A 21,966-nucleotide genomic window follows, 5' to 3' on the forward strand; every position below is an offset into this window, starting at 1 on the left:
TAAAATTTTTTTTGACCACACTTTGTTATTATTGTTCATTTATTGCTTTGCTGGAAATTAGAACTGAATTTAGAAATAGTTTTGAAACAAATCTTTGCGCATAACAAACAAAATTAATTTTGTATAGGCTAATGCATGTCTTCAGTGGAGAGCGTACAACACCGTTTCCTTATCCACAAAAGAAAGTGAAAGTAAAGGCCAAATGAAGGAGGCTCATTATCCTCTTGCTGCAGATGTCATTTAACTGTTTTCTTAACTGTTAAAGTGTTTCGTTTTTCCACTTACAAAGTCCGCCATGTAAATAGCAAATGCGCCCTGGAGAGACGCAACTGACTCTTAAAGGGAATGGGAGATGAGACTCTGATTGGTTTATTCTCAAAACATACCCGTAACTCATTAAGAGAATAAGCTCAACCCTGTTAGACCGTGCACCGAGGCGCAGAGTGTACTTTCCCGTCCTTAAAATAGCAAAAGTGGATACGGATACGCCCTTTTGCACCCTGCGCTTCAGACTTTGCACCTAGACCGTTAAAATAGAGCCCAAAATGTTCAAGCGTCTATTTACGTGCAAATAGCGCGATTTATACAAGCGTGCCGCGTCTGGTGTGAACATAGCATAACAACTTGATCTTCCATAGTTAAATGAATTTGATAAAGAGCGTGCAACATTTTCACGCTAGAAAGCATGTTTTTTTGTGGGAATGTAACTGATTTGTTGATATGCTGCAACGGTCTATTTAAATACGAGATTAATGTAGTGAATTTTGACGGTCTCGCTGGTGGAGCAGCGCTTTGACGTCCTGCCGCCATCAATGTGAACGCACAATTATAAGTACATCAACGTCCTGAAATAAAAGTCTCAGCCACTTCCAGTTCACACAGACTTTATATTAAATAAGTTTACATTTTACAATTCCACCAATGCTATTTACCCTCAAATTTTTCAAAATAAAAAAAGACAGAGAATAAACCTTAATATTTTGTTACATTCTCTTTCAGATGATATGTAAACACTATACGCTTAATTTTTGTCCTCTGATGCAGTATCAAAATGCAGCCGTGCAGCATCACAGCCACCATCAACCAGCGCATTTTAGTTTCATGCTTATAAAATCAGCACATTGCATTTGCCGCATTCCATTCCAGCTTTAATGGGACGGTCATGAGACATCTAGTGAAACAGCAGCTGCGAGAGCTCCATGCCGAGCTCCAGACACTCGCTGGTCTGCAGACACAGGTCGCAGATGGAGCAGTCGAAGGTGTTTTCTCCACAGCTGCAGCCGCACGCCTCCACATATTCAGCACAACTGCAGCACGGACACAAATCTAACAGATCCTCCAGAGAGGAGGGATCGCAGCAGCACATGCTCGAGCAGAAGGAGGAACACAGAGACGCCACGCAGAACTGACACCCATCACCCAGCGCCAGCACGCAGTCCCAAAACCTGCAGAACAGACACGCCAACAGGACGGATGCGCACAGATCTTGATGTGTGAGGAAAAACAAGAAAATATCAACATGAAGACACTGAGTAGCTCTTCCCATTTTAAAAAATGACTCAACTCTCATTCATAATAACTCAAGAGTTTTGGCTTACTCTTTCAGGTTCGGGTTTTAAAACAACAAATAATAACTTGACGTCTGGTTGATCATTTGGAAAAGTGGCAGAAGGTAGATTTTTCAGATGATCATCTGTTGAACTGCATCCTAATCATCACAAGTACTGCAGAAGACCTACTGGAACCCGCATGGACCCAAGATTCTTACAGAAATCAGTCAAGTTTGGAGAAGGAAAAATCATGGTTTGGGGTTACATTCAGTATGGGGGCGTGCAAGAGATCTGCAGAGTGGATGGCAACATCCACAGCCTGAGGTATCAAAACATTTGTGCTGCCCGTTATATTACAAACCACAGCCTCCACATCAAAGGTCCTGAAAACAAAGAAGGTCAAGGTGCTCCAGGATTGGCCAGCCCAGTCACCAGACATGAACATTATTGAGCATGTCTGGGTTAAGATGGAGGAGGCATTAAAGATGAATCCAAGAATCTTGATCAACTCTGGGAGTCCTGCAAGAACGCTTTCTTTGCCATTCCAGATGACTTTATTAATAAGTTATTTGAGTCATTGCAGAGATGTATTGATGCAGTCCTACAAGCTCATGGGAGTCATACACAATATTAATTCTTTTTCCACTCCACCATGACTTTATATTCTATACTGTTCATTATTTCTGTTACGTGACAAGACTTTTGTCTGAGCAAAGTCAGATCTTGCTGTCCTAAATAGATTATTAAAAATCAAGGCATGATTATATTTTATTTTGGTAAAATAAGTGTAATCTAGAGGCCTTTGCCTTTCATATGAGCCACTTCTGATACCAAATGATCAACTTAAAGTCAAGTTATTATTTGTTGCTCCTAAAATGTGGATAGGATGCGACAAGACTTTTCTCAGGTAGTGTATAGGTTTTTGCAGACTTTGTGATCAGTTTAATGAAGGCTCTTTAAAGGGTTAGTTCACCCAAAAATCTGTAACTAATTGCTTGCCTTCAGAGTTTATTGGGCCCTATGCAAAAATGGTGTATGTGGCCCCTTTCACATTATTCATGATCCATGCTAGTTATCACTTCTTTAATTGAATTATTTTACTTGCTCGTCTATTGCTGGCAAATTACTGATGTAAAATCAGTCTACTGTATTCAAAAGATAAACCTACAACCATATTAGAAAGATTTTTATTGTGTTACATTCATTTTACAGCAGAGAATAATGCTGGTGTCTAAGCGGTGCTATACCAGATAATATACACTCAAAAAATTATGTTTGCTGTTTGTTCAAACAACTTATTTGAAATGGGTTAAAACCACACAATCCTTGAGTTTTTGGGCAGACAATTTTATTGTTTTATGTTCAATCTACTTAAAATTGTAAAAACTAACACTGTAAGGTAACTTAATTCGTTCACGTTCTCCCAGCACAAATCTGTTGTGTGGAACCCAGCATTTTTTGCAGTGTACTTAATATTATATTTTATAAGTAGAGTACCTCAAGTATCCCCTTAGAAATTAAAAAATGATAACCCATATGATTTTACATTTGAATTAGGTGTTTAATATGGCAATGGAAACTTGTGGTGGACCCACAGCTGCATTCTCTGTGTAGAACATGTGTTCTATGTGTTTACATAAATAAATATATATATTTCTCTGAGCAAAATCCACACAATCTGTCTCTCTATATACAGTATATACGGATTAAGCACAGACATTGTTTTCATATTCAGAAAACAAAAATAACGACAGTTTCTTCTCCTCAGTGTCAGTATATTGCGCACGTTCATGAGTACTTTGCAGATTTCACCAGATGTCAGATTTCACCAAAGATTTCTCAATTTGTGTTCTGAAAGACAAATGAAGGATCTTTGGTATGAGGGTGAGTAATTAATAACATGATTTTCATTTTTGGGTGAACTAACCCTTTAATGTGATTTGAAGACTAGTTTATGAAATCTAAACTCCACGTCATTTTGTCAAATTAGGGATTATGCCTTTAAAAGCACCACAGTAATAGATAAGATTCTATTGAATCCTGTAAGCCGATCCCACACTTTTATAATGTTCTCTCTCATATGAATGAGGAAATAGGCTGCATTACACTGTAGATCTTGGTGGCCAATTCCAATTTTGTGATTGTATTTGATATTTGACAACGTTTAGGCTACGTTCACACTGCGATGCTCAAATCAGATATTTTCCTCAGATCAGTTTTTTTGCATAGATGACTGTTCACATTATTATTTTAAATGTGGCTGAAATAAGATTTCCAGTGTGAACTTTCATTCATTCATTCATTTTCTTTTCGGCTTAGTCCTTTTATTAATCTAGGGTCGCCACAGCGGAATGAACCGCCAACTTATCCAGCATATGTTTTGAGAGTGCGTGAATGAGAGCATATGGGTGTTTCCCAGTGATGGGTTGCGGCTGGAAGGGCATCCGCTGCGTAAAACATATGCTGGATAAGATGACTAAAACAATGTTAACATACATATAATCTTAAACAAAGTCTTGTACATCACCTCAGCAGGCTCAGGATGTCAAAATGACGTCAGATGTCAATACCTCAATGTCGTGGGACATAGCATTTCGTTTAGAAATGAAAATCTAGTTGACGTCAGAACCCAACATCAGGCTGACATCAATGTCCAATGTCGGACAAACTCTGCATTTTGATTAGCAGCAACGCAGCCTAATAACAACAGAATATCAAGGTCTAATGATATTACAGCTTGATGTTGTGTGGATGTCTATATGATGTCTATCAATATGACGTCTATCAGATGTTGGATTTTGGTTGCCATACATGACGAATAAATGTCAGTATTTGACGTTGTTGGCTCGACTTTAGGTTTTGGACACTTTCCAACACAACCTAAAATCAACAAAATATCAACGTCATTTCATGTCGTTTTTGGACGTCAAAACAACATTGTCCTTAGACACTAAATGTAACCTAATATTAATGTCGTATGATGTTGTGTGTCTGCTGAGTACACTTAATACTACATTTTGCCATTAAATTAATTTTCTGATGCTTTAAAGAAATGGCGGGAAAAGCATAAATGAATTATTATGGTAATCAACATTACGCCACGAGTGCTGTAAATTAGGCTGAACTTGAGTGTTGAACCCATAATATTCTTTTAATGGCTGAAACACAGACAAATTATTGATGTTCTAACCGCAAGTAATGCAGCTCTGCTGACACTGTAGTCCATCTCACAACGGCTGTCCTCTTGGCATAAATATAATGAGCTTTAAAAAACTAATCAGCACCGGAAAAAAAAAGTTGTAAAGTTTCCATCTTCATCAATTTAGCAAAACACATACAATAAAGCAAGAAAGGCAGAAGCAAAGCTGTGTCCAGTCCTGCTATAGTGAGGATCTCTGTGGCATCTATAATGCATTAGATGTCATAAAAATTGAATTCCCTCATTTCATTGAGTCAAATTGAATTTGAGGTGTTGCTTACCTTCAACGGGGGCTCTCAGGCTCAGTCCACTTTTGATGGTGGAGGTGGAACAATGGCTGATTTTGCGATGACGGTGTGTTGTTTTAAAAGTAGCCATATTTTTACGATGGTTTGCAGGCAGTTGAATGCAGACAGGAAAGGCACCGCTGATGTCGCTCACAGGAGGGTTTAGATCATCCTGAAAAGCAGTTTTCACATCTACTGGGACTTCTTTTATATGCACGTCTAAAATAAAGAGACGATGATGAGGTTATTTTGAGCTTTAAGTATGGTGGTAGCCTGAGTGGACAGTATGCAACTGCAGTTAAGCATAATTTTATCCCCAATATCCCCAGGAAATTATTTCTGTATGTGAGAGTGTACTAAAGTTAATTGTTTTTGGGTTAAAATACTGAATATTGTAAGTCAAATCTTGGTAAAGTATTTCCTCTTGATTCCAGCTTGTGTATATTGCACATTTGTCCATTGATCTTTAAAGTGGCCAAAAGATCACTATTAATTTTATGTTTGCTGGAAGGTAAACAGGGTGGCACGGTGGCTTAGTGAATAGCACTTTCACCTAACAGCAAGAAGGTCGCTGGTTCGAGTCCTGGCTGGGCCAGTTGGTATTTCTGTGTATAATATAATGAATAATTGTGTCTAATAATGAATAATTACTAATTGTTACTAATAAGTATCTAATAAATTAATATATAATAAATAATGTAATAAAGATTTTTACCTAACGGCTGTTACCTAATGCAAGGATGCCCAAACTTGGTCCTGGAGGGCCAGTGTCCTACAGATTTTAGCTCTAACTTGCCTCAACATAAGAGCTTAATACGCTAGCCCAGGTTTGTCTGATTGGAGTTGGAACTAAAGTTTGAAGGACACCTGCCCTCCAGGACTGAGTTTGGGCACCCCTGACCAAATGAATAAATACTAGTATCTGATTAGATCACTAATCAATATGCACCAATATATACTGTCAAATTCAATATCAATTTTCAAAGAAAGGATTTTTACACACTAAAATGCGACGACATATTGATAGATGTCAGAACCCAACGTCAGGCCGACATCAATGTCCAATGTCGGACAGTTGTGTTTTGGTTACTTTCCAACGCGACCTAAAACAACAAAATATCAACGTCTTATGATGTTCCAGCTTGACGTTACTAATATGACGTCTATCAGACGTTGGATTTTGGTTACCATACCTGACGAATAAATGTCAGTATTTGGCAGTTGGCATTTCTGTGTGGAGTTTGTTTGTTTGTTTGCTTTATTTATAGAGCACATTTAAATGTGTCCTTTTGATTTTAATCGAGATTTGGGAGCAACTAGCTGAAACTGTAGATGAAGTATGCCAGTGAAGACGCTCACCAATGTAAGTAGGTGCCAGACCATTCAAACCTTTAAAAACAAATAACAATAACTTGTACTGGATCCTACATTGCACTGGGAGCCAGTGAAGACATGATAAAACTGGTGAAATGCTAGCAAGTGTTTTAGTGCCTAGCAGCTGCATTTTGAACCAGTTGCAGGGATACAACTGAAGCATGAGAAACCCCTGAATACAGAGAATTGTAATAGTCCAATCTGGACATAATAAAGATGTTAATGATGGTTTCAAAATGCTTAGAAGACAGAAAACGCTTCAGTTTAGCAATGTTCATTAATTGATAGAAACCACTTCTGACTACAGAATTTATTTGCTTGTCAAACTTTAACTCTGTGTTAAAAAATAACTCTGTCTTTGCATGATTGTGGACCTTAGTTTTAAATGAACACCATGTTCTCCACGTGTTCATGTGGGTTTCCTCCAGGTGCACCGGTGTCCCCCACAGTACAAAGACATGCGCTATAGGTGAATTGAATAAACTAAATTGGAGCTTGTGTGTATGTGTATGGGTGTTTCCTAGTACTGGGTTGCAGCTGTAAGGGTATCTGCTGGAATAGTTGGTGGTTCATTTCACTGTGGCGATCATAGTCAAAAAATGAATGAATAAATAGAAGCTAAACATGTAACTGTTGGAAAAAAAGACAGCCCTGGTGTCTCTCAGTGGTTAAAGGGGATGACCTCTTGCCTTACTCTAAAAAGATTAACAATTTTGGAGAGTCTAAATGGTGACTCTTTTGTTGAATTTGTGTGTTTTTTCTTTCTTTCTTTCAATATGTTTGAAGTTATTCTGAGTTTATATATTATGCTTGTTGTGATTTTTGCTAAACTGAAAATGTAAAATTTTGTCAATGTGTATGACAATGTTTAAAATATTGTCATATTGTTAAAAAGTATAGTGGTAGCATGAAGGATATTTACCAAATGCGAGTGGTTTGGATTTGGTGATAGGAGAAATAAGGCATGAGTTTTCCCTCCCATCAGAGAGTTCATCTGTTGGTGAGAGTTCACTGTCCTTTAGACACATTCTAGCAGATTCCATGTCCTTGTTATTAGATGACTCTATGGAATAAATAAAGCACATTATTAGTTGTTTTTTCCTCTAGACGTCAGCTTTTTTACAATGTTTATTTACGAAGCAGAAGAAAACAGTATTATGGGATATAAATGAACAATCCTATAAATGGAGAAAAATCCTCAGAATTGTGACACTTAAACACAAGGATTCCTGCAATTTCAGCCTTTTTCTCTGAATGTGAAGTTCAGATATTGCAATTCTAGCTCTTATTTTTATGAATTGTGATTTCTTGCGATAGTGAGTTCCTGCATTTCTGACTTTATACTTGGATTTTTGACTTAAACTTGCAATTTGTCAGCTTATAAGTTGAAACTGCAACATACAAAGTCAGAAAAATATTTGGAAAAAAGCCTTAACACACATTAATGCTAAATAAAAAGCTGCAATTATGTGAAAAATAAAAATGACAAAAAGATAACTGAAAATTGCAAGAAATAAAGTTGCAGACCTAACTGAAAAAGTCAGTTTTGTGTCATTTATGTTTATAATTTTGAGTTTATATCTCACTATATATACATTTTTATGCAAAAGTTTGTGCACCCCTGATAATTTTCATAATTGCAAACCATAACCTTCTGGCCTTTCAAATCAGCAATTTCATTTGGATGTAAATTATATCCTAGGGAAAAAGCAGCATTTCAGCTTCGACAACATTTATTCAATCAACAGATGCGATGCAATTTAAGTCATAACAAAAACAGACAGGTGCATGAATTTGGGCACCACAACAATATAATAACGTATCAGAATAATCTTTTGTACTGCCGTCTTTTGCTGAAATAAAAGCCTGTTGATGCTTTTTAAAGCCAAGGATAAGTCTCAGAATTCTGGCTGATGGCATTTTGGACCATTGTTCCTTGCACAATTTCTCCAGTTCAGTCAGGTTTGATGGGTGCTGAGTGCCTTTTCAAATCAATCCTTAGATTTTCGATGATGTTCAAGTCTGGGGACTGAGATGGCCATTCTAGAACATTGTATCATGTCTGAGCATGAATTCCTTGGTAGATCTTGAACTGTGCTTTGGGTCATTGTCCTGCTGAAACAATCCAACCCTGCCTTAACTTCCATCTCTTGACTGATTCCTGAACATTGTTCTTCAGAATCTGCTGTTTCCAGTAGCTGTGCTTGCCACACATCCCCACAGCATGATGGACCCTCCACCATATCTTGCAGTAGCAGGTTCTCCTAGAATGTTGTGTTTTTTTCCATCATGAAAAGTGCCTATGGTTGAGGCATCTGTCCACAGTATATTTTTCCAAAATGAATAAGGCTTGTCCAGATGAGCCTTTGCATAGCTCAAATGACTCTTCTTACTGGCAGAACGCAGAAAAGGCTTTTTCTGCATTACTTTCCATTGAGCTGTTCTTTGTGAAGAATGCGCTTAACTGTGAAACGATGTACAATGACATTCAATGACAACAATGACAATCAGCAGCAAGATGTTCCTGGAGCTCATTGGAGGTGGTCTGTGGTTTGTCTGTGACCATTCTAACCATTCTTCACCTTTCAGATATTTTTCTCGGCAAACCACATCTTTCCTTCTCAAGAACTGTTCCTGAGGCCTTCCATTTTCTTCCTATATTTCTGACAGTGGAGATTTAAACATTTAGTAATAGCTTTTTGCATCCTTCTTGAATGTTGGTGAATTATCTTTTAGCTCATTAGGAAGTTCTTTTGAGGTTCCCATGTTGCTACTTTCAGGTTCACAATAAGAAGCACAACCAACAATCAGCTATCTTAAATATCCTTTTTCATAATTTGTTGCACCTGTGTAAGGATTGTTATGGTTCATTGAGTCGCTCAAATCAATTTTGTGTTGAAATCAATCAGCATTAAGTGACTACAGGTTTTGAAATCAACACAAAAGAGAGGGTGCCCGAACTTTTGCATAGCCTAATTTTCAGTTTCAATTTAATTTCACACATCTCAGTGCAGATACAGCTACTGCTGATTTCTGTCTGAAAAAACATGACATTATCTAGTTTTGTCTAGAAACCGAATGGCATTTCACTGTGATCTCCTCGAATAAAGAAAGAGCACATAACTATGCAACAACATAATAATAGTTCTTGCAAAACTATAATATAATATCATAAAAATAAATTAAAATTGGACAAAAACAGAACAAAAGAAAACTGAATTGTGAGAAAGCTTATATTTTTATAATAGTTTATAATAGCTTATAATTTAGCTTCTGTTTTTAGTTTTTGTTAGAATTACATGTTATCAAAGTTCTGAGAAAAAGGTTAGAGCTCCAATAAACTCTGAATTTTGTGTGTTTGAATTTGAGTTTCACTATTGAATTGTGAGATGTAAATTACCAAATATTTGGAAAAAAGCTCAAAAAGTCACAAGTGAACACAAACTCCTCACCAGAGTGCTGAAAAGTGGATATAGCAGGAGCTGGATTAGTTTGTGCCTCATCTTCACGAATGCTAGATTTTGATCCAGTCGGTGAGCGGCCACCATGTTCATCCTCATGATCACAGTCCATCTTCACAAACTCCTCTCAGAGTATTCGCTACAACAACAAAAAAATGTAAAGATGCAGAGTGAAAATGCTGGAGCAGTTCAACTCAAAACCATATCATGAAATATTCAAGCACAGGAAGCAAAGTAGATGTGCTATAGTCTGTGACATATATTAAATACTAATGGTAAAATACTGTGGTGAGAGAATGCTAATTGATCACTTGACATGCTGATGCATTATGCAACTAACAGTTAATAATGTCTACACCGCGTCAGATTTTTGTTCTGTGACTAAGTTAGCAACATTTACTAATTAATGTGATAATTATGAAGTTGTGAATTTGATATGCACAAATATAATTTACAGTACATGCAAAAAAACACAAAGCCTAGCATAAAAAAGTACTGATGGAGCAAAAAGTGCCAGAGTCATTAATCTATTATTAATCTCAATCCATTTGGCAAACATATTGTGTGACAGGGATAAGAGGCATCTTAGATGTAAAGAGGGCAATAAATTTCAGCAACCTATTAGGCCAATGTTTGCTTACCTCGAGTCAAAATGCTGAAAAACTTCTATGAGGATTTCAAATCCTTCTTTTCAAGGGGGAAAACCCCAAAACTGTTCAAATGTGCAGAGAAGTTTAGTTTATACCTGAAATTAAACACATTATAGCAAATGTGTAATATTATTATCATCACAAAGAATCCAGTATTACAAATTATTCTGGTCTCCTAAATTTCCCAAACTTCACCACATGTAAATTTTTTATATTTATCGTAAAAACAACAACATAAAAACGTTAGGCTACAGATCATCATTATCATCATCATCATTATCATCTTTCGGCAAAGTATATATCCCAGCAAGATAACAGCAATGTGATTTTTATAATCTTCATAATTTAGTTCTTCAAGTTATTTGAAATAAAGTATTGTCGTTAATCGTTTAAGTTTATAAAATTGACTAACCTTCGTCACCACATTCATCTCATCGCTCGTCAGATGGCAGATTGATTCTCTGCTCTTTAGGGGCCGTTGCCTCATCATTATCCATTTGTTAGCATGCTCGTAGTGTTGATAGTGCGACTGTGCACCACACCCCCTACCAATAAATAAATAAATCAATACCTGGCATATAAATATAAACAATTATTTTAAATTGCATAAATCATCATAATTGTCATTATTAATAATAATAATAACAACAACAACAAAAATAATAATAACTATTATTATTATAACGATGATTATAAATATGGTTATTATTATTAATAATATTTTATTGTATTAACAATAATAGTTATTATTAAAATTAAGAAAACATAATTATGAAGTCTTTCACTGACCACTATGTTACTGAATTATTTTCCTGATTGGGGACTTTTATTATGACACTTAGCCTTCTGCACATACACAACCGAAACGACGGCGTTAGCTTTCAGCCCACGGGCAGAATAATTTGGTTTGTCATACCGCTTCATTTCTTGTTTTATATGGGGACTTTTTACAGTTATTCTAGTCGCAGCATTCACTATGCAGTGAAATATTATATGAGTTGATCGATAGTTCGTCTGTTTGATCGGATCTTCTTGAAGGCGGTGAGCAGCGATGGTAAGTCTGCTAGCTAACTTAACGTCATTATTATTGTTTGATAGCACATTAGCTTCGACTTGAGCAGCAAAAAAAAAACCCCACAAATAATGCTCCTTGATCAGTTATTGGAATGAAACAATGAATATTTTTTTACTAATAATTATTTTACAAATATTTATTTAGGTTTATATGTAGTACTTAATTGATTATCCAATGGTTATCAAAAGCTATCATGCTAATATATATTGTAATGTTTATGTATTATTTTGATTAAATTAAAATGTTTGAAATTTGGCTAAAGTTATTTTTTTGTTTCATTTCGCCTTTAGATTGAGGAAAATATGTTCTCTTTATTGTTAGATCGGTGGTCTGTTATTATAATACTGTAACGTTACTTTCTTTACAGGATAGCGAGATGTCTGATATGGACCAGACTCCTGGTCTGGACAACAGTATGGAAAAAGGAGAAAATGCTCCTCTTTACTGCATTTGTCGAAAATCGGACATCAACTGCTTCATGATGTGAGACAAATATCTTTAACCGTATTCTCTAAAAATAGTATATAAGGGCAAATAGAGAGCATAACATGTTTTAAAACTTTACTCCTCAGTGGTTGTGACAACTGCAATGAATGGTTTCACGGTCACTGTATTAATGTGACGGAGAAGATGGCTAAAGCTATAAGAGAGTGGTACTGTCAGCAGTGTCGGGGTCAGTTGCTCAAGACTTTTTTGTTAACTTAATGTGGTTGGCTTCAAAATAATTAAAAATGTACTTAACAATATTTTATATACAATATATATTTTCAGGAAGGGATCCATCACTTTCAATACGGTATCGGAAGAAGAACCGCGATAAAGATGTTGAGCCCGAGAGGGTTGAGAAACGATCCAGCACTCCAGAATACAAGATTGATAAGCGACGTGGGTCTAAAGTAGGTGCTTGTTCATTTGACCATATTAGTTGCATGACTTCAGTTAGGTTATTTATGAAATAAGAAACACGTTGACCAATTTTATAAACATTTTAAATAATGGAATAAGTATAAATTTGATAATTGTTTTGGGATTTTATTGAAAATGTAATTTCAGTTTATCTTAAATATATATTTATGAAATCCTCTTGGTCATTAACTGGTATGACTTTGTGGTTTTAATGACAGTTAGAAAGCATAACGATTTTAAAATAATTAGTCTTTTAAGGCCATATGGTGATCCTTGCGTCTTATTCATGATGTCACCATCAAACAATTTTTGCTTTAAATATTCTTGCAGATGTGTTTTACAATAAAAACTGACATTTTTGTGTGTGCGTGTGTGTGTGTGTGTGTTTTCTGTAAACTCATAGTCAGAATACTTATTGATGGTGAAAATTTTATAGTGAATATTGATAGTGATGTTTGAAGATAGTTGTTTATGCTTGAACAAACAGAAAGTTGGACACCTGTTATACATGGGAAAAATACATTTTTGTTATGCTTTTTTTGACACTTGACACTAGTTCACATTAGCCAGCCATGAACTCTATATGCCATGAACCCCCCCCTCACACACACACACACACTGTCTCAGCAGGGTGGTTTCACATCCCTAGTTTGAAAAAAAAGTAAGGGAAAAAGTCCAGCTTTGTTTAGGTGGGAGTGTCGAGTGGCAAAAGAAGGAAGGGTTTGCATGAAAAATTGAGTTTTATTATGTGCACCACAGCTGATTTTCACACCGGCAACATTAACACAACCAGGAGAGATAGACAGTCATTCGGAGAGCAGCATATACAGTGTATCTGAGAGCTGTGTGGAAGTGGAGGATTTTCAGTCCCTAATATTGTTGTGATATTACTGTAAACTTAGTAACTAAATCATTTAACTAAGGTATGTCTTCAAAAGCTGAAAGAGTACAGCTGACGATACTAACTAACTTTGCCATCTGAATAAACACAAACAAAGAATATTGATCACACTTACTAAATCCGTAGAGACCGGACAATTAACACGAACTGGAGCCATGTCTTTTTTTAAAAGAAGACGAGTGGCGAATCTGGATATCCAGATTCAAAAAGCTCTCGGGTAAAAATGTTCCTTACAAACATATTTTTGTCGCATGTTAGCAGACCACTGTAATCCACACATGTGGGTCCACACACGAGCTGTGCTCTCATTGTGGGGAAATAGAAACAAAACCTTCGTTGCATCACATTTATAAATGCAATACTGGCGACCCATGTTTGACGAACAATTCTTCAACTACTTGTTTGAATTACGGTTGGCAAAACATGGCGTCTCTCTCAACACTGTAACGGGTAAAAGGAGTCTTCAAAGCTATATTATGCATATTAATGAAGTTGAATCTCATTCACAATAGAGCGCATTGATTGGTTCTAACCAAGTCTTTCTCATGAATTAATGAACAGATGTGCTGAAAACTCAATGATGTCACACTTTGTACTGTCTGGTCCAGGCAGCCAATCTCCATGCTGGAATTTACACAATGATCTCATCGCCGTGACTTTGCTTCAAAAATTCTTTTTAAATGGGAAGAAAAAAATTGCTCTAAACAACGGAAAAACAGCCAAATATGTGTGTCCTAATAGTATTTTTAGCAACGTGGCACATATAAATGATTGTCAACATCTCAAAAAATGTGTTTTGGTGTTTCGCGACCCTTTAAACATCTGTAATGTTAAAATGTTAAATAATTAAATTCTGTAAAAGCAACATTGTCCTTTAACATTGTGTTCCAGGTGAAGCGCTCTGCCCGTATGTGTGGTGAATGTGAACCCTGCACCAGAACAGAGGACTGTGGTCATTGCGACTTCTGTAAAGACATGAAGAAATTTGGAGGGCCAAACAAGATTCGTCAGAAGTGTCGACTAAGGCAGTGTGTTGTTCGTGCTCGGGTAAGCAGCTTTATATTTAGCGTGTTTGTTTATTGTTTAGCTCTAGATTTGAAGTAAATTTTCCCTCATATTGTTTTTACAGAAAATGCTGCGTGTTCGGGATGAGGAGTTTTCGCTGCGTGAGAGGAAAGACAATATAATGCACAGGGATAGACGATACTCCGATGATTATGATGAGAACGATATGGATCCATATGAGCACTACAAGGACAGAAATGCGGTAACTACTAATTGCTGCAGTTCAACCACAACCACTTAGTATATACATTAATTTGAATTCTTGTCATGTAATAAGAGGTACAAAAGTACATTTGCTTATTAGGGATGATGCGTTAGGTCTCAGCACTTTAAAATGGATCTGCTTTTTTATTTTTATATATATTTATGTAGTCATGGGGCAGTGAAGATGATGATGGCCAACTTTACAGTCCTGTTCCACGGAAGAAAGCTATAAAAGTCAAACACGTCAAGAGGAGAGACAAGAAATTTGACAAGAAGGTACAAATGGGAGCAGAGTACTTAATACAAATTTGATTGCATTACGGAATTGATCTTCATTTGATCGTGTTTATCATTCACAGAAAGAATCCCGTCGCCACAAGCAGAAGCAAAAGCACCGTGACCGTTTGCGACACAGTGATAGGGCAGACGGCAGACACGGAGGAGACACGCAACAGTGCCTGGGGCCGAACTGCATTGAGCCGGCACGGCCAAACTCAAAATATTGCTCTGAGGACTGTGGCATGAAGCTGGCCGCCAAGTAGGTTATTTCATTAAGTGCAGCCGACCAGTGTGGAACACAAGGTTATACCAATACCAGATTAATGTGCTTTAAAGTGCCCCTAATGTACTGTTTTAAAAAAGTTCATCGTTTTTGCTTTGGAGGTCTCTTACAATAAGGTTTATGTCCATCTGAGAAAAACACTTCATTTTCTGTCCATCTTTTCTCACAATATAAGAAATGATTTGTTTAAAGGTGCAGTAGGTGATCTGCCAGAATGCTAACGTTAGCATAATTTTGAAAATTCATGTTTCTCCCCAGCCATCCCAAGCCACGCCTCCTTAAGTCATGAACGCGCACCGAATAGATGAAGATAGACAACCTTATATAACACTAGATCATGTCAGTCACCAATTCGAAAACTCTGTGGAGACATGCACTTTGCCAGCATAGACAGGCCAGCAGGTGCAGGAATTATATTTCCCCAAAACTGGCATTGGGGAAAAGTTGGTTATATATCCGCACAGTCTTTCTCCTTAATAATATAATTTCAGAAAAGTATAGTTTGCAAATTCTAAGTAGTGAAATCATATATTCACCCAATGACTGTAAAATACAACATTGTTCACAGTCAATTGAGGAACGGTCATAGCTACACGCTATTTCAGACCCAGTATTCAAAGTAACGCTAGAGTGGGAGCGTGTCACAGGCTGTCACTGTTCAAAAATGAACGAATGTGGGAAAATCAAACTTCACCTCAGTAAAGCTGGTTAGGCGGAAGAGCACTATTTACTTGTGTATTGCTATTCAACTAAATAAAAATCAGATCATAAAAAAGGAATGATTAAAAACAGAAATATCCGGTCATGTTTTTACATTACACTTACGTTAACAAGATAACCAGTGACTTTTCATTTACAATTGTCCTCGCTGATCCTCGTACATCGCTTGTTTACATCTCCTTTTACACTTCAACAACTAAATAAACGCTTATGTCTATTTAACCGACTATATTATCGATGCTGTAAAAGGTACTCCATGAACTTAATCATAGTCAATCTTTCTCTGGAAGTTTTCAGTGGCTAAAAACACCTCTGTGCATATAAACGCATTCATAAAAAAAGAACCCAATCTACATAAGCTTTGCATGACTAAAATAGTTTTTTAATCATACCTGTCTAAAAGTAATTCTTCAGCCATGGTGTCATCCTTCAGATCATTGTTTTGAACTGCGTAACATCATTTCCCTCCAGTGGGCAAAAGCAACTCTGATATTGATTCAGCATTTTAAAAAGTTCTGATTCTGCATTGTTGGCAGAAGTCCTTTCAGAAACAATCTTTCTTTTCATGGATACAAGGCCACGTTGGTCTTTCAGAAAGAAGTCTTTCAGGTTGATGCTGAGTTTGCCTGAGGTCTCTCTCTGTCAGCTGTAGATCCATGCTTTGTGCACGTGTAAATGACGGATCTCTCTGCATGTGTAAGCTGCACAGAAATACACATTTATATTTGTTGACACAATTTGAGTTACCTGTCATAGAGTTATTTGTCGGCCAGATATTTTGTTGTTTGATACCACAGGTTTCCTTTCGGATCCGATAACGAGTAAAATGAAGGCTGGTATTGGCAATACCAATCTGATACCAATGTGTTAAATAAATGTGAAAAAGTAGTACATTTCAAATTATAGCTTCAAAACAGTATTTTTGTATTTTAAACTTTGACGTAAATTGAAGTAGCGGTAAATAGAAATCGTGTCTTGACTGATTGTAGAGCTGTAATAGCTCCACAAGTGACTTTGTTTACGCTCTCGGTCTGCCATTGTTGTGACTGGACTGACTGTGAATGACTGACGAGCTGCTCCTATTTTGCGCCTACACTTTCCCAGGCGGAAAAAAGTTCCCACCAACTGCATATTATTTAAAGAATATCTCATTAGTTTAGTTACTTTCCACTGTGTTCCTGTTAATAATATTAATTACATCAAATTACTGAACTATCAAAAGTATTGAGGTTTTTATTCGAGAATCGATCTTATAAAGCATAAAGATCTGGTATCGGAGGTATCTGCACATCACTACTACTAATTAGGCATGGGCCGGTATACATTTCTGATGGTATGATAACCTTGGATTAAAATATCACGGTATTGAGATTACTGCTCTAAAATATTTTGGATCAGTAAACATGTCAGGCTGAATAATTCACATGAATGATTGATTTCTGCTGCCTTCATTTGTTTCAAAAACACAGATTTTTATTTTTTTTTTACAACTTAAAACGGTATCTTTGGAGATCTTTTCTGCTGGAGATACTGCTGTCCTAAAAAAGTAAAAAATAAAGTAAAAATCTTACTCATACCTTAGGAATGGTATAGCAGAAAATGTTGACTGTTTTAAAACCTTGACTTTTCCAAACTGCGATATACCTTGAACACAGTTATCGTCCCATGCCTGCTACTAATATTACTAACATTTAGAAAATGGTTTATGAGTTATGATTGGGTCAGTTGTTCCAGTGTGCTTGAATATTATTCCACAGTCACATAAAGTAATTATTTTAATTCGCACTGTAGAGCTCTGGGTGTCTCACAATATCACATTTGCAATCACTTGACTTCATAATGTGTCAATCTGTGCAGCCGCATCTACGAGATCCTCCCGCAGCGCATCCAGCAGTGGCAGCAAAGCCCTTGCATTGCGGAGGAGCAGGGTAAAAAACAGCTGGAGCGCATCCGCCGAGAGCAGCAGGCCGCACGCATGCGCCTGGCAGAGATGGAGCGCCGCTTCCACGAGCTGGAGGGCATCATTGCCAAAGCCAAGCAGCAGCTGGTCTTACAAGATGAAGATGTGAGTTTACAGTCTCACGGTGATGTTGTTGGAATTTTATAGGATAACTGGAACTGACGTGTGGAGGGAACTACATTTGTAGTATAAACTAATGTCTTTTCATGCAGGTGAACGAAACAGACAGTGAGGACACAGACCTTCAGATCTTCTGTGTGTCCTGCAGTCACCCCGTCAACCCCAAGGTGGCGCTCAGGCATATGGAGAGATGTTATGCTAAGGTGAGCATAAGGTTTAGAAGCTCATAAATCACTGAAATATGAACACATTTACAAATATATATATATTTTTTTTTACAGTATGAAAGCCAGACATCTTTCGGTTCCATTTTCCCAACCAGAATAGAAGGGTAAGAGAGCTATATCAAAATGATTTTGATACAACACTTCTTTTTTAATCTCCCTGAATACTATGGATGCACCATAATTAAAATTCTGTCATAACTGACACACGAACATTCAGGATTAAAAGATCATCACTGATAGTTTAATAACAGAAAAAGATAAAGGAAGTCTTTTTTTTTTACCAACAGTGATCAGATTGTATAACCAAAGTCATAGTAGATGAATTGTGCTGAACTGAATTAAATATGGGCAAGGGTTTACTCGTTGTTTTTGGAACTAAGGTGTGCAGTATGAATGTAATTTTATTATTGTTTATATATATATATTTATATATATATATATATATATATATATATATATATATATATATATATATATATATATATATATATATATATATATATATATATATATATAATGTCATTTATTTATCTATTTTTAGTATGGAGAGCTCTGCTGTGACATGTGAATTTACCTTTGGGGATTAATAAAGTCAAGTTTTTTTTAAACAAACTTAAATATAATATTATTAATAAATATGTTATTTAAACAGAATATAAGAGTAATCAATGACTTGCCCTTATATGTAAATCCAAAAATTGAGTGTTTTAAAAGTGTTTTAAAATCAGTAACTGTGCCAGAGCATCACTCACACACAATATTTCAATGGTTAAAAGCGTGTTGAAAGGCTAGTGGCTTGATAATGACTAGGGGTAGATCTATTTAGATAGAATAGCCCACTTTGCCCCTCTCCAGCACTCAGATTCAAGAATTGTAAATGCATTGTGTGCCTCCTAGATAAACTGATTCTTTTAAAACTTTATGAAAATAGAGTTTATATGTGTATTAAACGACATTTGTCTTTGCCTACTAAATATTACATTCATACTTTTTTGAGTGTGTCTACTCTCATAAGTAATATAAACCGTTCATTTCAGTAATATGTATTTTGTGTTTGTCTTTAAATTCTGGTCGGCTTTGTTAAATTGGTTAAAAATGTTTTACTAAATGTTTTGCTAACACTATTTAAAGCACTGATAGAAAAAGCACGTAACTTGCTCCAATTGCTTTTACTTTCACTTTAATCTTCTCTCGTTCATTTGTACAAAATCTTTAGAGTAAACCAATAGTAGATAAATTATTTGTCAATTCTGTTTTTGCGATATTTAAAATACTAATAATTTGATGGATATATATAAAATTCAGTTTAAAAATAGAACTGAAAAACCATATTTAACTTTGAATAATTTTTTTGTAAATTTAATCTATTTATATTTTATATATTTGTCTAAGTCTTTTTTTTTTTCTTTTTTTTTATATAATACGAATTTGTTTTTATCATATAATATTTTAATGTATATCCATTTGGCCACGAAATAGCCATAAGATGCTGATGTGGCAACAAATATGTAATAAATAAATATAAAATTCAGTTTAGATATGGTACATGGTGTGAGGTTAGAAACTTGAGATAAAACTCTGTTAGTGGTTTGAAAAGTTTAACAATACGTTAAACAACAATTAGTAACATAGGTAATTAGTAACAAGTGTTCCCTGTCACATTTAAGCATAATTTACATTAATATTGTATTCAGTTTACTGTAAATTATACATTTGTTGTGTGTGTGTGTGTGTATTTATTTATTGAATTTTTCTTATATCTTATTAGTGCAACAAGACTTTTCTGTGACGTGTACAACCCTCAGAGTAAAACATACTGTAAGAGACTGCAAGTTTTATGTCCAGAACATTCCAGAGACCCAAAGGTGAGAGCTTTGCAACATTTTGCAGTGTTTCTTCTTTAAAACGTCTTAATTAATATAACCCATTTTCATGTCTCTTCCTAGCATTATATATGTTAAATAAATTCCTTTTTTTCTGCTTCTCAGGTCACATCAGATGAGGTGTGTGGATGTCCACTAGTGCGTAACGTGTTTGATCCGACTGGAGATTACTGCAGGGTGTCCAAACGGAAGTGCAACAAGCATTACTGCTGGGAGAAGCTCAGGCGGGCCGAGGTGGACCTGGAGCGTGTCAGAGTGGTCAGTCAAATTAATCCCCACGGGAGTTTTAAACGCGTGCTCAATACACTGCTTTTGAATTCTTCATCTTGTTTAGGGGGTGCTCTGTAACTTTCAACATTTATTCTCAAAACATCACAGTAATCTTCAGTTCTTTATTCTTAATTCTACACCACCGTTCTTTAAAAAATTCTCTGAAGCTCCTCCCTTAGAACTATGCAATGGGCTCTGATTGGTCAGTGAATTATAATTTACTCTTGGCCTACTGGAAATTAAGGGAAATGTGACATCTGTGGGTGGGGTTTATGTAAATTTGGGGGTTGGGGGTGTGGTTTATGCAAATTTGGGGGTTTGGGGTGGGGTTTATGTAAATTTGGGGGTTGGGGGTGTGGTTTATGTAAATTTGGGAGTTTGGGGTGAGGTTTATGTAAATTTGGGGGTTGGGGATGTCGCAAACTCAGGAAAAACTCATTCATAGTCACTACCAGATAAAAAATGTCTCATTGCATTGAACTTTAAGTGTTTTTACAGCTTTGCAGATGTCGTCAACTGTAACACATTAACGTTAAGTTAAAATCGTAAAATCATAATTAAAGTTAATTAAATGATCCATTTGATTTGTTTTTTCCTCTTCTGAACAGTGGTACAAGCTGGACGAGTTGTTTGAACAAGAACGCAATGTGAGGACGGCCATGACCAACAGAGCAGGACTGCTGGCCCTTATGCTCCACCAGACCATTCAGCATGACCCGCTGACCACCGACCTGCGCTGCAGCAAAGACAGATAGCCATCTCAGTAATCAGTATTCATGTGAAAAACCCCTGCTGTTTATATTTGTATACTTTTCATATTGTATATTGTGTCACTATTTGACCATACATATTAAACCCTTCTTCATGTGTCTCCCGTAGTCTGCAGGAGTCATTTCACATGCGTCACAGTAATGAATTATAACAGTATTATTTTATATTTTGTGTTTTGTGTTCATTTATTCATTAAATAATGTACAAATCATATATACAAACACACAATACACAAGAATTAGTGAGAATCCATAACTTAGGAAAAAAATTTAAATCATTATCCATGAAAATGTACATTTTCTAATAGATAGATTTAATCATAAGACGTACATTTAGTTTGTTTTTTAATATTTAACTGATTATTTTTATGTATATTTTATGTGAAACTAAGGTGAACATGGTTTACATCTATAAAGGCTTTTTTATTGTACGTATTTAAAGCAGTTCTTGTTTCAGTAGGATCCAAATGAAAATAAATAATACATTTTGTCATGAAATTTTATTTATAAAAATACAAAATTTGTCATGTAGCAGTACTGCACAGATCAATAGATAAGTAAACATTCTATGAATATGGTGTATATTTATGTTTTTTTTTTAGTAATTCTTGAACAAGCAATACAAGGAGAACGTGAATATAGCCATGGGATCACATGCAGCCTTGAAATAAGCTCAATAGTTAGAGACAAGACTAAAAGTAAATATGTATACAATTTAAATATTACAGGACGCACAAACACAAAATGATGAATATGAAAATGCCATGAGAGTGGCATTCAAC

At 35.9% G+C, this 21,966-nt stretch overlaps 2 protein-coding genes across 2 annotated transcripts; one reads left to right on the top strand and one right to left on the bottom strand.

Moving 5' to 3' along the window:
- Positions 1–703: 703 nt before the first annotated feature.
- si:dkey-245f22.3 (uncharacterized protein LOC492819 homolog) lies at positions 704–11,005 on the bottom strand. The gene is made up of 6 exons (XM_056468551.1): positions 10,934–11,005; positions 10,513–10,616; positions 9,863–10,010; positions 7,333–7,473; positions 5,031–5,255; positions 704–1,485 (listed from the first exon to the last, which is right to left on the bottom strand). Exons 3-6 carry the CDS (start codon positions 9,981–9,983, stop codon positions 1,172–1,174), a joined length of 801 nt encoding a protein of 266 aa, XP_056324526.1. The 5' UTR covers positions 9,984–10,010; positions 10,513–10,616; positions 10,934–11,005; the 3' UTR covers positions 704–1,171.
- A 365-nt stretch (positions 11,006–11,370) lies between these two features.
- On the top strand, positions 11,371–21,305 carry cxxc1b (CXXC finger protein 1b). The gene is made up of 14 exons (XM_056468731.1): positions 11,371–11,575; positions 11,964–12,079; positions 12,169–12,269; positions 12,368–12,492; positions 14,295–14,450; positions 14,533–14,670; positions 14,841–14,948; positions 15,032–15,210; positions 17,812–18,019; positions 18,127–18,237; positions 18,316–18,365; positions 20,030–20,126; positions 20,250–20,402; positions 21,023–21,305. Exons 1-14 carry the CDS (start codon positions 11,573–11,575, stop codon positions 21,167–21,169), a joined length of 1,692 nt encoding a protein of 563 aa, XP_056324706.1. The 5' UTR covers positions 11,371–11,572; the 3' UTR covers positions 21,170–21,305.
- Positions 21,306–21,966: the final 661 nt, after the last annotated feature.

The sequence above is a fragment of the Danio aesculapii genome, chromosome 11 (genome assembly GCF_903798145.1).
Source record: "Danio aesculapii chromosome 11, fDanAes4.1, whole genome shotgun sequence".
Taxonomy (NCBI): domain Eukaryota; kingdom Metazoa; phylum Chordata; class Actinopteri; order Cypriniformes; family Danionidae; genus Danio; species Danio aesculapii.